The sequence below is a fragment of the Ambystoma mexicanum genome, chromosome 5q, assembly GCF_040938575.1.
Source record: "Ambystoma mexicanum isolate Mex_15411 chromosome 5q, UKY_AmexF1_1, whole genome shotgun sequence".
NCBI classification, from domain to species: domain Eukaryota; kingdom Metazoa; phylum Chordata; class Amphibia; order Caudata; family Ambystomatidae; genus Ambystoma; species Ambystoma mexicanum.
The window spans coordinates 597,632,236-597,648,278 of record NC_090933.1 but is presented as its reverse complement, the minus strand read 5'-3'; the positions used below and the strand labels follow the sequence as shown (position 1 = coordinate 597,648,278).

The 16,043-nt window shown below is 47.3% G+C and overlaps 1 protein-coding gene across 3 annotated transcripts in view; it reads right to left on the bottom strand.

Annotated features, from left to right (window-relative positions):
* The window catches only part of CHCHD7 (coiled-coil-helix-coiled-coil-helix domain containing 7), a 330,766-nt gene that overhangs the window by 235,466 nt on the left and 79,257 nt on the right, over positions 1-16,043 (bottom strand). For all 3 annotated transcript variants that reach the window (XM_069621070.1, XM_069621072.1, XM_069621071.1), the window contains one exon: positions 1,731-1,795. In XM_069621070.1, coding sequence (XP_069477171.1) covers positions 1,731-1,784 — 54 coding nt within the window. In that variant the 5' untranslated portion in view covers positions 1,785-1,795. The remainder of the gene's footprint in view (positions 1-1,730; positions 1,796-16,043) is intronic.

Below are 16,043 nucleotides of genomic sequence, written 5' to 3'. Positions count from 1 at the left end.
GGTTGCTTTACCTGCATATGTGGGGGATTGGCACAGAGATCTGGGGGTTGAGATTCCTATTCAGGGGTAGAGGGAAGCCTGGAGGGGCCTTAAAAAAGCCACCGGAAGCGTTCAATTGGAAGAGAGGTGCTTGAAATTCATTGCTGGGAGTGGGGGTACCTAACCCCGAACAGGATGAATAATGTTACTAGGAGGACAGAAGGGTTGTGGGAGTGCTGGCACTTTCACATTTGGTGGAGATGCCCCAAGCCAACTCGTTATTGGATGGAGACCATGGATACCCTTAAAATCAATGGGGGTTCACTACTGCTAGATCCTACGATTGCTTATTGGGGTTTCTTGGGAAGAGCACCGGGGTCCAGCACTGTACGAACATCCCACTACTAAGAACCTTGCTCCTTATAGCCACTGCCACATTTGCGGCCTGCTGGAAGTCACCAAGAATACCCTCGACTGAGGACATGGACTCATGTTGGCAGTGGTGGCAGCTGAAAAGGTGGCCTACTTTTCAAATAACGAGGTTCAACCCTCCCTCTGGAGATGCGGTTGCTTTTTATCTTATGCACAGGTCCATAAGGACCGTACCTGCCCTCCCATTCTGAGAGTCATGGGGTTGCTTGAACATTTATAAACCTTGTGTGCAATCACCCAGAAGGATAGGATGGGATAATGTAGATTCCACGGAACACCACTGTGGGTCTGAAGAATTGATCAATGCTGCCTTGTTTCTGCTTTTTCTGGTTTAAATTGTTTTAAGCTTGGTATTTTGTACCCCCACAAGAAGTGGGAGAATTTCACTAGCTGGGTTAAGAGATAAGAGCACCGTTTGATTCAGTTTTGTAATATTGTTTTGAAATACCAATGAAAAAAAAAATAAATTAAAAAAAAAAAAACACAGCATTTACCACAAAGATCTGAAGATTACTGGGGAAACCCCCTAAAATCCAACTGTAATGTTTGTTTTAAATGTTCTAACCTGTGACCAATTTCACCTTCCAAATGTGCCAATTTAAAATATAAACTTTGCAACAAATGGCCTCGTGTATCTAGCAGTGCCCCGTTTTCCACTTACTTTCCTCAACATTCCATTCACATACCAACTTAGGCTCAAATGAAGTAAAAGGCCATTACAAACAACCCAGATAAAAACTGCACTTGATCTAGATTACACTTATTTACCTCACATTAACATATTGTTTCAGTAATCTTTAGTTTATTGCGGTTATAATGTGTTGCAATCTTTTTTACACCAATTGAACGCTGATATGTTCCATCAGAGTATGGATGTTGCCCACTGTTACATTTGATACAGAAATCTTGTGGATTACCTACAAAAGATTGGGGACCCCTGACATAAGGGATGAAAAAGTAAGTTTTGCATTACTAACTTCTGACACCTCATTTGTACATTTACTGCAATACAGAACTATACAAACACAAAATTAAGATGGTAAGTAGTCCTAAAAAATCCAAGCGAAAAGCTAAAGATGCTTGAATGGTGTGCTTTCTGAATGGCATTAAGCGTTTAGGCTCCCTGGTTACAATAGCTACTGAGGTTCTACAAAGAAACTGGACATACATTAAGGAGCAAGTATAGAAACATTACACATGCACATTACTATACAAAATGTACCAAATATACATTTCAGGACACTTAGAAAAACAGATTATTCATGACACAATAACGTATGTACAAATGTCCTTGTAGAAATAACCTCTGTACATCTTACCTCTAAACATGGATTTGTATCATGATCTCTCATCTTCCGTACAGGTTTCGGCATTCTGGAATGTCCTTTGTATTGAAAGAAAAAAGTTCAATTATGTTGGCCATATTTTTTAAAACATGCTTCAAAAGTGAAGTCATGAAGCAATAACTCCTTACTGCTAGGGGTTGAAAACCTGGTGACATTGTTTTTCTTGTACTGTTTGAACCACGATTTGTATTCTCAAAATGTATTATCAAAGAACAATTCTTAAATTTGGAAATCATCAAGTACTTGACCATTTGTTGCTTGCAGTGAAGGTAGGTTTATCTGACTAGAACATGTGCGTTTGTGGAAACAAAGTAATTGACTTCAGACAACAGTTTTGCCAGATGCCAGTTCACCCAAAGAAGGAAAATCATGTTGAATGACTACTATACTCCCCCTCAGAATACTGAACGTTCCTACTTTCAATACCACCAAATCTTTCCAGGTGGCACTCACTTGTGCAATATATACAGAGTTTTAGCCCTTTCTCGTATTACCTATATATGGTCGATTTTGTGTTCCAAATTTAAGACCAGTCACCCTCTAATGCGAGTACACAGATATGAAGGATTAAATAAAAAGAACATCTGAAGATCATGACTGCTGATCCAGGTGAGAAGTGAAAAAAGAAAAATGCAAACCAGATAACATGATGTTGATCATAGTATCTTAAAAAATACTTTTTTAAAAACTGTTATTGCTTGAACCAGAACAGTTTAATATTTTACATACATAGGACAACATTGATACTGTGTGTAACTATATGCGATTGTTACCTTAAATTTGGAAATAGCTTTATAATAATGCACTGCTTAAAGAAAGGTTTCTTGACACAGGAGGTCCAGGAGTTGAAGGCACAATCAAGTCACAAAAACTGGATAGAAGTGAACAGGACTGAAAAATTAAATCAAGTTTCTTCAACCTATCTGTTGGAATAGCAATTCAAATATGAAATTATTTGCAAAGAAGAAACTGAAAAGTAACGATTGAGAATGAGAACATGGAACACTTTCCAATATCACACGAGCGAGAGCAGGCCCCAAAATGTGCACTTGCCACTAGCTATTGGCAATGGGTAATCGACTCTTACTGAGTAAGAAATGGTGTGCTCTGTGCATTTTAAGAACAAAGAGGATGAGTGAATTTTTATTCATTAGAAGTTGCATGCTACTAGCCATGTGTACACCTCTACAGTATATGATAGAATCCCTCTGCTCCTAATTATCAATGTCAGATAATTTAGACTTAATGAAAGAAAGAAGCTTTTATATCAAAAGGTCACACTATGACTTTCAGTGACAAACGCAGTATTAAAAGGCTTCGAAATAGCTTACAGGTTTGGCTCCATGTTTGTACTGCTCACAACTACAAACCAATGGATGCATACATTCAATAACAGGGAAGGAGGAGCATATGGTGATTTGCTATAGATACATATAGTAAATAATTAACAACCGACGATTGGATGGATTTGAAGTAGCAACTGACAAGCATTTGTGTCCCTTTAAAAAAAAAAAAAAAAAAAAAAAAAGTAGAATGATGTGCCACATAAGGGTAGCAATGTACCATAAAAAAAACTTAAGCAGATAAAAGGACAGGCTTGTAGCAAACATAACGCAAGTCAAGAGTGACTGTTGTGGTTTGGCTTTACTAAGTGCCAATTGTAGCCTCTCATTCCCACATCCATCCTATGTCCAGGAACAGCCTTACATATCCAGATACTGCCAGGGGTAGTTACATATACCCATGTACAGGTAGCACATGCCAGCATCAGGACCAAACATTAAGACGACAATCAGAGAGCTGCTGAATAGTCTTCATTTCAATCTCTGGGGCAGGGAGTGGGGGTGAAGGAAAGAAAACAATCACAGCCTTGAACCATTCAGATCTAAACGGCAGAGGGTCTGTGGGGGGACAAAGATCATTTTCAGCAGCAATACATTGTTAGAGATATGTGCAGAAGATGGATACAGTTATAGAGATCGGTCTAGGTAAATGCTTGATGCATGGCATCAGTTAACATTGCAGTGGGCCCACAGATAATCACAGTGAACATTTTAAGAGAAAAGACAGGCGTCAAAGCCTTTTTTTTAAAAGCAGGGGTTCCATCCGTCTCCAAGATTTCAGGGAACTCTTGCAATCGAAGGCCAATAGGAGGATTATTCCAGGGGGTTTCACTTGTGATGACAAAGGCTCCTAATCCAAACCCCTTTCTTAGCTGGGGCTGCAATTGGACGTTCTTTGGTGTTTGGAAGAGCAGTGTTTCAAGGCAATTTGCTGAACATAAAAGGGTCCTAGGTGCCATTGCGCCTGGGGGTCGCGCCAGGCAGAGATGCGAACTCAATTCTCGACTCAAATGGGAATCCAGTGAAGAGATATTAATTGCTGGGATGCGTTGGTCTAGGGGTTCGAGGCCCAAAAGGAGTGTTGCTTCTTTGTTCTGGTTTAGATGCATTTGATGAATCAACTTTTTTGGAAGGCCAAGCTATAGACTCTTACAGTAGTGAAGATGACAGCACTGTGGCCCTTGTAATGTCTACCTTATGAGAAATGTTTAAAAAGGGAAAGATTATTTTCGGCACGTGGAGGTGTTAATGAGATATTTTTATGAGATCTCAAATTCTTTGCATCAGTGTGTGTCAAAGATAAAAACACAGATTCTTGCAGAAGTCACAGGGATGGGAGTGAGGCACATCATGCCTAGCAAGGTGAACTGGATTAGAGCAGGTATGGAGGGCTTTATGTGACATAGGTGGAACAAACATTATGTATTCTGGGACCAGTATTATATAAACAAACTCCAATACTAGAACATGTAAAGAAAGTGGTGGATACATGGAAAAACAAGCATTGTTTTCGCATGAATATATTACTGATGTAATCACTGGATACTGGAACAGAGCAGCAGAAAGGTATTTATATCTTAAACACTAGTCTCTGCATGAAACCTAGCATCATCCAACTTTCAATAACACATTGCCAGGCTGAGTGGATATTGAGCCATCTAACCTGAACAAAACTTGGGTGTCAACCAAGTCTGAAATGCCATGGTGTAAGAGGCTAGGAGGTCAGCAAAAGGCTTAATTTAGGCATTGGATAACCAAAGGGATAACACTGTATCTTGGGGTACTCCACAATTGCTCATCACAAATTTAGGTAGGTAGGAAACTGATTTGACTTGGGACTCTTATTAGGAAATAAGATGATTCATTTAAGGGTACAGCCCTGTATGCCATTGGAAGCTTCCAGTCATTCGAGTAGGGTGGCAGGATTGACCGTATCAAAAGTGGGTTACAGGTTTAAAAGGAGGAGTACAGATGAGGTGTTAATTGCCAGGGATTGCAGTCCATCCTTCATGAAAAATGCAAATTCCATGATTATGGAGGGCATAACACCAGACTGGTGGTCCTGGAGCAGGTTCTGTGCTTCAATGCATTCAAAAAGCTGTTGGTAGGCCATTTCTTTTTTCTCCAAAGAACTTTTATTTTAAACAACATACTGTGGGTACAGAACAACAGCGGACCATGGAGCAACTTAGAATGCAATGTGAAGCCAGACCCAGTCTCCATCATCCGCTTTATAACCCACATCAAACCTCTCACCCTCCCCCCACGCACCCCCAGGCTCAGACTGTTTTACAGTGGTGACGTGTCATAACATGGAGGAGGGGGCTTGACCACAATCGCAGGGCAAGTTTCTGCAAAGTCAATAAATGGGGTCCAGATTGAGAGATACTGTGCGTAGCGTCCATCACATAGTGCAGTCATTTTCTCAGCCACCAGAATGCCCCAGATCTTAACCCACCACATCTGGACCACTGGGCCCTCAGTGGACTTCCATTTTCGAGCTATGGTCAGTTTCACAGCCAGGAGGAAGTGTCCAATTAGTGTGGCCAGGGGGCCTGTGTCTCCCAGTATTACCACCCGTGGGTCCATGGGGAGTGACAACCCCATAATGTCTTTTATTTTGGAGAGTACTTCCTTCCAAAAGACACCCACTTTGGGACACTACCACACCAGATGGAACTAAGAGCCCCGAGCACCGCAACCCCAGCAGCAAGTAGAGAAATAGTCTTTAAGGCTGTGATGCAACCTTTCTGAGGTGAAGTACGACCTTTAACAAAATGTATAGGAGTATTAGGTTACACATCTAGAGGACTTAAGCATCTTTCCCCATATTCTCAGCCATCCCTCGTCATCAATGCCGCCCCGGCCCCCACCCCCAAGTCAGTTTCCCATTTAGCCATGTACGGTAGGCGCACCACCGGGTCCCCTGTATCCAATAGTTTGTACAACTTTTGAGATTCGACCCATTGAGAGACCCCACGTAGTGTTAACTCGAGGGCAGACAGAGGTCAGTTAGCTGCTTTTTTTGTGAGTGGGTGGGAAGCCCAGTGTTGCAGTTGGGCGTAGTGGAAGCGTTCTGTTTCTGGCAGAGTAAAGACGTGCTTGCACTCCAACGTCATTGGGCGGGTTTCCTTGTAAAGCTGGTGTATGTGCGATAAGCCCCCCGCTGTCCACCTCCCAAAAGCCCACCCGGACTCGCCCTGGTTGACAGCTCTTGTTTCACACCGGTGTGAGGGGGCCCATCCCCATTGACACTTCCCCTTTACAGAGGGCCCTTCCCATGTAGTAAAGTGAGCACTTTGTAGTTCCTAATAAAGTGAAACCCCACCCCAAGTGTCTATCCATGTAGGGTAGGTGCATTAAGTCTACCACCGACTGGGCTTGCTCGATTGGTTTCCATTTTGGTTGTAGGGGGGAAGGGGGGGGGGGGGGTCGCCCTAAGTGAAGGTGTGAGACAGCCGTGCAGCCAAGTTGTAACGAAAGACATCAGGGATCCCCAGGCCGCCAACACTCATTGGTCTCAACCGTACCTTCCCAGATATTCTGGCTTGCTCATTACCCCAGATGAATTTTAAGATCCTACCCTGGAGTGTGCAGAGAACTGGGGCAGGAATACTCACTGGCAGAGCATATGTATAGCAGGCGCAGAATCAGGTTCATTCTGAAGACCAAGGTGGGACCGAACCAAGAAATCTCCTGGCGTCCCCACCTCAACAAGTCTCCCACAAACTCCTGGAATAACAACGAGAAATTAGCCCAGAAAACCTCTGAGGTCTTACAAGGGATGCGGACCACCAGATAGACTCACAGGTTCACATTATAGGGGCTAGGGCCCCGATCATACTCCTTTCCTGTGGCCTCAAGAATACATCCAACCCATGCGATTTAGTATGGTTTACCCTGAACGCAGAAACCCAGCCAAAGCGGCCTAGTTCCTGCAGAACCTCGGCTAAAGAGGATAGAGTATTACTCAAGGTGAGCAAAATATCTGCATAAAGGGATACCTTATGGACCGCCTCCCCAACCTGGACACCCCCAATTCCCCATTAGTCCCAAGACAGCTGGCGAACCGTTCCATGCACAAGGCAAAGATCAACAGTGATAGTGGGCAGCCCTACCTTGTCCCCCTAGTGGTTTATAGTGAAAACGTCAAAAAAAATATTTTCGAATATTTTCTTTAATGGGGGTTCCCCCCAACTCCCACCCCCCCGTTTATTTTTACTAGCTAGATCCCAAATAAAACATACAAATTACAAACAAAAAAAAAGAAAACATTAGAATTTTTTTTTTTTCCCGACATTTTTGCATTCGACTTTTTGCAGTCAACATTATAACTGGACACCCCCCCTAGTGATTGACAATCTAGATAACAGAGCACTGTTAACCCTAAGGCTAGTGAATTGGTGTGGATAGATTGCCATCACCCCGCTGATGAATCCTGGCCAAAACACAAAGTTCGTCAGGACCCCCTGAAGATCACTCAAATCCACTCTGCGAAAAGCCTTGTTGGCGCCCAGTGCCACTATGCTCAAAAAGGACTCAGCACACATTATCATGCGCACTGCGGCCCGCAATGAACCCTGTCTGGTCGCTGTCTATAAGGTCAGGGAGGACCTCCATCATGCGGCGGGCCAACATTTTTTAGTACATTTTTGAGTCCATTTAGTGAGGATAATGGGGCGTATGAGTCACAGCTAAGAGGGTCTTTGCCCATCTTTGGGGATCAGGACCATAGAGGAGGTTCCTATGGAAGGAACAACCCCACCAGAGGGTACAAATGAGTTGAAGAGCTCAACCAAGTGGGGAACCAAGCATTCACAGAACTTCTTATAAAAGGCAACCATGAATCCATCTGGCCCGGGGGTCTTGTTCTTCAGGGATTTAATTGCCCATTCTACTTCTCCCAGACGAGATGGGCGCCTCCAGGGGTTCCCGATCCTTGTCAAACAGACTCGCAAAGGTGCATCTCTCAAATATTGGGCCCGAGCTGCCTCCAGAGGAAGCTCCCCCTGAAAACCTCCTTAAAGTGGGCCTCTAGAATCCTCAATTTAGCCGCCTTGCCCCTCTGCACCACCCCTTGCTCCTCCTGCAAGTTTAAAACCGAGTTACGGTTTTGGAGCAGACATAGCTTGGCCACCAGGAGCGGATTGGCTCGATTCCCCTTTGCATAATACTGCTTCATTTTTAGCATTGCCTAAGCAGTTCTGGAGTGTGCTTCAAGTTTACTCCGCGCTACCCTGAGTTCGCGTAGCGCCTTATGAGACCCCAATCTCTTGTGTGCCTGCTCAGGCCGAGCAACATCCCCCTTTTAAGGCCACCCTAACCAGCTGCCTAGTTCTAGTTTACACAGCAGTGTTGCTGATGAGCTCCCCTAACCACTGGCTTCATGGCATCCCACACAATGCCCTTCGAGGGGCCAGAGTTTTCATTCTCAATAATTGGCGATAACCACCCCAAATTCACCAACTAACACAGGGTCTCTGGGCAGCGAGTCGTATACCCCCCACTGGCACCTAGGCCTTTCGGTCCAGTCCAGTACTGACAGACACCAGTGTGTGTGTGCCTATTTCCACCCCTCGAACACACGGGTATAGTGCACTGGGAACGAGCATGAGATCCAGCCAAGAGAAACCCCCATGGACACGCAAGTAAAAAGAGAAATCCCTGTCTTCCCCGTGAGCCAATCTCCATGCATCGACCAAACCCAATTCACGAAGCAACCGGCAAAAGGCCATGGAATGTTTGAAGTCTAACCTGGTAGTAGGCAGGGTCTTGTCCACCAGGGGATTAGGAACCAGGTTGAGGTCCCCACCCAAGACTATTTGTCCTTCAGCAAATGGGAGCACTTTGAGCAGAGCATTTTCCAAAAATGCTTTCTGCCCAACATTTGGGACATATAAGGACACCAATGTGAACATTCGATCGCACAGCAGGCCTTTAACACACACATAGTGCCCCTGCAGGTCCCGTAGGACCTTTGTTTTAGAAATTGGAGTCTGTTCTCCCACCAGAAATGCCACCCCTCTTTTTTTTCTCACCCCCAGAGACAAAGAACTGGCGCAAGAATGCTTTATTTTTCATACTCCTCTCGTCCTGCGCAACCAGGTGTCTCCTGCAGGAACACAATAGAAAGACATCCCTCAATTTGCCCAACACAGATTTTCTTTTCACCGGGGAGTTCAGACCCTGCACATTCCATGTCCCCATCAGCATTAGGTAGGTCCTCCCCTCAGCTACAGCATAGTCACTAGGTAACATTCCTACGGAAAGCCAATCGCCACATCCTCGTCAACCCGGTACGAATTGCCCAAACATTGGTCACATAAAATAATGGCCTGTCCCACAGTCAACTTTTATAGCTTAATTTCCCTCCTCCCTGCCCACTATGCCCCCAAACCTGCTTAAAATGAGCATGTTCCAGACATCTGGAAACTTTGTAAGGAACCCGACTTGGAGGGCGGAAAGAGCCCCAACCCCAAGAAATTCTCCCTCCCAGCGCAGGCCCTGCATCCCATTACCAGCCCCTACCAGCTCGGGCCCCACCCAATAGGTGCAGCTCCAGAAGGGACCCCCTCAACTGCAAACAGGTCAGCACACCAGACATCAGAGGATCAAAAACTTTCTATTTGGCACCTCCACCCGCCTCCCCTTCCCCACCTTGCGCCATCTCTACAGAGGCACCGGGTCAACCCCACGATTCAGATCCTGTTCAGCCAAAAGGGTCCCCCCCCCACCTCCCCCTCCAGATTCAGTAAGCTCTCTGCTTCTTTCAGCGGTTTGACCCTCTAGCGCCTCCCCTGGGGTGTGAAATGGAGCACCATAGGGAAACCCTACTTATAGGGCAACTCCTTTGCCCATAGCCATTCTGTCAGCGGGTGCAATGACCTCCCGCGAGTTGACAATGCCAAATCTTGATCTAGGGAGAGCAACATATTGCAGAAGGATTTAGAGGGTTGGTGCCTGGCTGCTGCCATTATTTGTTCCTTAGGTGTAAAGAAGTGGACCCGAGAGAATACATCAGCAGGCCTGTCCTGGGTCGAGGCAGCACGAGATTTGCCCCGGTCGGTCCTGTCCAGTTCAATCTCCTGGTTCCCAGGCAATTCCAGTATGGAGCTTAAGAGATCAGTCACAAAGCTGGGTAGGTCTTCATATCGGACCGCAGAGGAGATGCCTCCAATTTGGATATTATTCACGAGGGAGCGATTCTCCCCTACTCCTATCCTCCAGGGCTTCAACAACGGGCCTCCAAAGCCTCTAGTCATTGGTGTATTCCCCGACCTCGTAGGACTGCTAACCAAGGGTATCCTCCACCTTTGAGGCCCTATGTTCAGTTTACGAGACTCTTTTCTAGTGTCAGGATCTTGCGGGAGAGTTCCTCCGTGCGGTTATGTATTTCTTTGCGGATCTTGGCTAACAGGTGCTGCAGGTCAGACTTCGTCAACATCTGCATAAGTATAGATGGAGGATCGACCCCATGCACCTAGGCAGTCACTTTTTTGAAGCGCTTACTCTTGTCTGCCGCTTGCAGCATTGTGGAGATATCCCCTTGTTTTGCAGTCTTAGAAGCTTTATCTATGTCAGGCCTAGGGATCACTGGGCAATCAGGAACTCCTGCGTTGCTCCACCTGCTCCACTGAAGGGCCGAGGGTGAGGGAATCAGCCCAAGTGGTACATACCCTGGTGTCAGTCCAGATTATTGCTTAGCCATAGGCGGTTCTGCGGTGCGGTCTCAGGGAGGCTGCAGACAAAGGCTCAAGACCAGAAGGTACACCTCAGATTATCTGTAGAATCATGCACACTGCAGGAGTATAGAGTGAGGCAATCAAAGGCCACCCATCCAGCAGCCCCTTACGCAGGCCCAGGACCGCTGTGTGTCTCCTGTGCCCACATAAGGTGTAGGCGGGAGGAATAACTAAAGGAAAATCTATAACCTCAATGCCACCCCTACTCCGCCATACCTCATGCAGCTCAGAGTTCAGGTGCTACAGATGCATAGGAGGGGTCATGAATTCTAAGTGGAGCAGACAGGGTGCTGTCCTGTGCAGCTGGATCCATGGATCCGGGCAGTCACACCAACTGGTGCCTTCATTTGTAATCAGGTGTTTCCCATAGCCTCGGGGGCCCTGTTCCCTAGGAGCCCCCCGCTGCCGTTGCCAGGATGACATGTGGTCCCAGGGGCTAAGCACTCCACCGCAGGTGTCTGCAACATGGTCCATGCCCTCGGAGTCTCCACCCCTCCCGTCAGGACAGCATGCTGTGCCTGTGTCCTGCCTGGGAACTCACTGAGGAGGAGCCAAGTTGCTTTAATGGAGCTACAAGCTGTCTGCTGGTACCACAACAAGAGTGCTGGTCCCCACAGCATTAGTTTGAGCAGCTCAGTGCGCAGGGGGCTGCCTCCAACCCACCGCTCTGCTGGCTGCTTGACTCCTCGCTGCGCACGCAGTCAGCACCTGCCGCAGGCTCCAGTCTCCCCCACTGAGGCAGGCGTCTGGTTGCCTCACAGGTCCTAAGCCAGAGTGACGGTGGCCCAGCGGGGACAGTGGGCCCACGCCAGAGGTTGCACTGAAGGCAGCTCCAACTTCAATCCCCAGTCAGAGCCGCAGGGCCCACACCTGCCCCATCAGGTCCAGGTCCAGCCCGGGACCCCATTTTCTCAGCCGCCTTCAGCCTGGCTCAATCTCCGGAACACCAGCACCTTTCAAGCGGCAATCTCACAGAGTAGCAGTCGCAGGGCTCCGGGTCATCATCCCTCAGAAACCGCACAAACTAGGCAGCTGGAAGAGGGATAAACGTGCCTTTCCGGTGTCAGCTACTAGGCAGCCATCCTCATGATGGCGCGCATAGCCACGGTCCCCGTTGGTAGGCCATTTAATGGAAGGCTGGTGATGTGTCACTAATTGCTCAAGGTTTTAGAGTCATACAATGTAAGGGTCAAAGGAGCAGTTTATCATAGCAGGTGCAGTGTTCCCTTTCATAAGGATAGGCAGGCATAGGAACATTTGTTCTTATGAAGCATTTATCTTCTTCACACATTGATGTGCAGTGAATTAGTAGGTTTAAAGAAAGAAAACCGATGCAGATTTAGATTCTGGGAGGAGGATGGTGGTGGCTCTTTCCTTATAAATGTTCGTGTGGATTGCATTGATGAGGTTATGGGAAAAGAAAAAGGTTGTCAGGCACCAAGGCCTGATAATTGTCGTTTTCAATTCCTTGATTAAGCAGAAGACCGCTCGACACTTATTTAGTGCCCGACTGTTGCAGTTCTGGAGGTATGCTCTTTTTTCATTTATGGTCTTGCAGTATGCACTTATGTCGAAGGTATGTACATAAATCTTTTTTGCCAATCTCATGTTTATCACCATTACAAATCAAGCACACATGTCTACCGCTTAAGCTCTACAAGTATAGAGTCAATTCTTACTCTTGGAAGAGGATATTCCTTTTCTTGGCAAGCATAAGAGCAACGACATCTAGTGTTCTAATTAGTTCACTGTGAAGGATGGAGAGAAACGGTCCTCTAGTAGGCTTTTAGAGTTGAGGCAGTGGTAATAAAGTTTCCTGTAAAGTTCAAAGGAGTGACTATTTATTCAGACTGAGATAGAACCGCTGTTATGCTTCGATAACGGAGCATGGAAACTTTCCTGCATGATAAAGTTGCGAGGGACATGTGATTGGACATTGGGCACAGAATAGGTTGTATGGTAGGGAATATTAGACTTGCAGAGATGAAGGCAGCAGCTGTTCCCATCTATAGGCGAATTAAAGAAAGCCAAAGAATACAGTTCAGGGTAGCAAAATTTCCTAGTGTGTGTGGCAAGTAAGAAGGACGTGATGCATGAATTTTTATTAAAGAAAAAATGCCCATCTTTCCCCATTTCGATGGGTGGTCCCTGCCTATATTTCTAACGAAGGTGCTTGTCAGTCATGAACGTCCAAAAGCAATAGTCTAGTCCAAAACTTGACCGTACCACTAGGAACTCTAACATAAATGAGGAGAATAACCCTTTCTTCTTGCGGGTATCGTTAATACCAATCTGTAGACTTGTTAACAGATATGGAATTCTCAGATAGTAGCTTGTGACTTATTAGTCTCTGTAACTCTTCCATTACGTTCTGTATCTTTCCTTTCTCCTTGGTATCCCTTTTTGGCTCATGTTTCCAAGATATATATGGCTTAAGTTACTTACCTGTAACTATTGTTCTCCAGCATGGGTCTGGCATGGATTCACATGTCCATGAATACTCCCCATTGTCAGGCTGGAAATCCTCAGTAAGAAAAAAAAAAAGTTTCACCATCACTTTAAAACTGTATTTCTCCTCTAAACCAATCACGGTCCTCTGGGTCATACTGCCCCAATCCAATAACAGTCCTCTCTGTAACCCCTGCCTTTGGCAGCCATCTTCAGATTTGGTAAGCACTAAAGTGGCAGAACGATGAAGAGCCGCAGAGGGGCCGGAGGTAGAGTCCCCATGTGAATCCACGCCAGAAAGATGCTGCAAAACAATAGTTACAGTTAAGTAATTTAAACCTGGTCTGGTATGGATTTACATGCTCATGAATAACAAATACACAGCAGTAAACATTACACAACCACGGGTGGTGGCAAGGCTCAACAGAAGCAATTAACACTTACCCCTGAACAGACTCGCCTCAAGCAAACAGGTTGCGTAGCACTGCCTGGCAGATTCTGGACTCATCCCTGGAACGCACTAGAACATCATGAAGGTATGAGTGGACCTCCATGTTGCAGCCCTGCAGATGTTGAGCAGGGGCACGCCAGAAAGGAACACTGTCGTTGCAGCGATCGCTCTGGTGGAGTGGGCTCTCGGGTGGCCCGGCAGAGGCCGGTTAGCCAGTCGATGACAGTGCATGAGGCAGCCAAAGAGCCATCTTGAGATGGAAGCCTAGGACAAGGCCTTCCCATGATTCACAGGTCCAAAGTTCACAAATAATTGAGAAGTCGTCCGAAAACTGTGTGTGCCCCACATCGTATTTCAAGGCACGAGCAACGTCCAGCGAATGTAAGGTCCTCTGTGCCAGAGACTAAGGGTTTGGGAAGAAAACAGGCTTGTTGAAGTGTATTTCTGACAGGACCTGTCATGAATGCGGGGCGAGTACGCAGCACCACCCTTGATTTGTGGAAAGTCGGATACAGCTGGTTGCAGGACAGGGTCTGGATCTCGCCCACTCGTCTGGCTGAGGTGATGCCACAAGGAACGCTGTCTTCCACGAGAGAAATTTGAGTGGGGCTTGACGCATAAGTTCGAAAGGTGCCCCCAGGAGTCTCGTCAGGACTACTTAGAGTTCCCATCCCGGGGCAGGCACCTTTACTGGCAGGAAAGATCGAAAAAGCCCCTCCTTGACGAGTCTTTGGGACCACAACAAGGATCTTCCCGGGGATCGGGTGTAGCGTGAAATGGCTGCCAGGTGTACCTCTATGGAAGCGTGAGGCAGACCAGCTTTAACCAAGCAAAGCAAGTATGGAAGAAAGTGTGGGGCCGTGACCCTCAGAGGGGTAATCTTCTGCGACCGGCACCACGTAGAAAAACGCCTCCACTTTAGGCAAAGGCAAACACTGTTTCCCCATCTGTACGAAGCTTGTGTCGGCGATGTCCACTGCCACCGTAATGGCATGGTCCGACGCCACTTACCCTTCCTGGAAGAGGGCGAGAGCCTCAGTTTTCTTGTCATCAGGAAGGAATTCCAGCATAGGGTCCAGCTTGTACCAGATCTCCCGGTCATAGCGGGGTTAGATGGCCAGAGCATTAGCTGCTTTGATCATGGATGCCTCCGTGTAGATGACTCTCTTCCCCATGGCGTCCATCTTCTTCCCCTCGTTGTCCGGGGGACAGATGATGCGGAGGCTGGATTGGCTGAATGTTTTCTTGCGGTGGTCGACACTACCAAGTCTTGCGACGGTTGAGCCCTTAAGCACTTGGATGCGGAGTCTGGCACCCTGTATTTCTTCTCCAACCGGTCTCGTTTGGGTGGAGCCGTGCATGGGTTTCTCATGAGCGCCAGGCCCTTCTCCCAAATGTCATACAAAAAGGGTACCAACTTGATAGTCTTCCTCTTGGACTCTCGTCGCTGGTATAGGAAGCCCTCTTTTTTGGTTTCTTGGGCACCAGTTGGAACAGCTCGGAGGCCCTGGAAAGCGAGTGGAATGATCCTACCATGTCTGGTGGAGAGCCTCTATGAGGAGCGTCCAGGTGGTGATTGGTTGTCTGCCGGGACGCAAACCTCATCTTCCGTCAGATCCTGTGGCCGCGTCCGTACCAATGTCTGTGTGTATCCGGGTCCACTGGTGCAGTCAGATCCTAATGTGGTGTTGGAGGAGGCTGATGCAGTGGTGTCAGGTGACGCTTGTTACGTGGAGGCTGGTCAGGGGCCTGCAGTACAACAGCTGCCGGTGTTGGAGGCAACCTTTGCTGGATCTCGGTCACTTGGGTCTGGAGAGTTGACAGGATGTACATGGATATGCCCCTCTGCTTTGGTGTTGTAGGAAGGAGGAGCGCTAGGCACAGCGCCACCTTCCTCCTTGTGTACTGTATGGACAGACGCTTGGTCGTCCGTGTGGAGTAGATGCCCATTGGCTGATTGAATGGAACCTTGGAGGGCTGCTTCAGGGCCTCCTCTGCCCTGCGCCCCCCCCCCCCTCTCCCTCAGTCCTCTCCCCCCCCCTCCCTCCCTCCTTTCCTGAGGGCTTGTACTAGGATATGAACTGGTGCCTTCTCCCCCAGAGGTGCTCACAGCCTTAGCTGCTGCCTCAGCGGCTGTGTCGTGCCTGCAAGGCAGGGATACTTTCTGCGCTGTAGGGCCCACCGTCACCGGGTCAGTACCACCCACCATAGCGGTCGTCGCAGAGGATGTCGACGAAGCGGTCAACAGTGTCTTTGGCGGTGCCGGGTGAGCCTGCTGAGAAGCCGCCTTCTCTTCATTCAA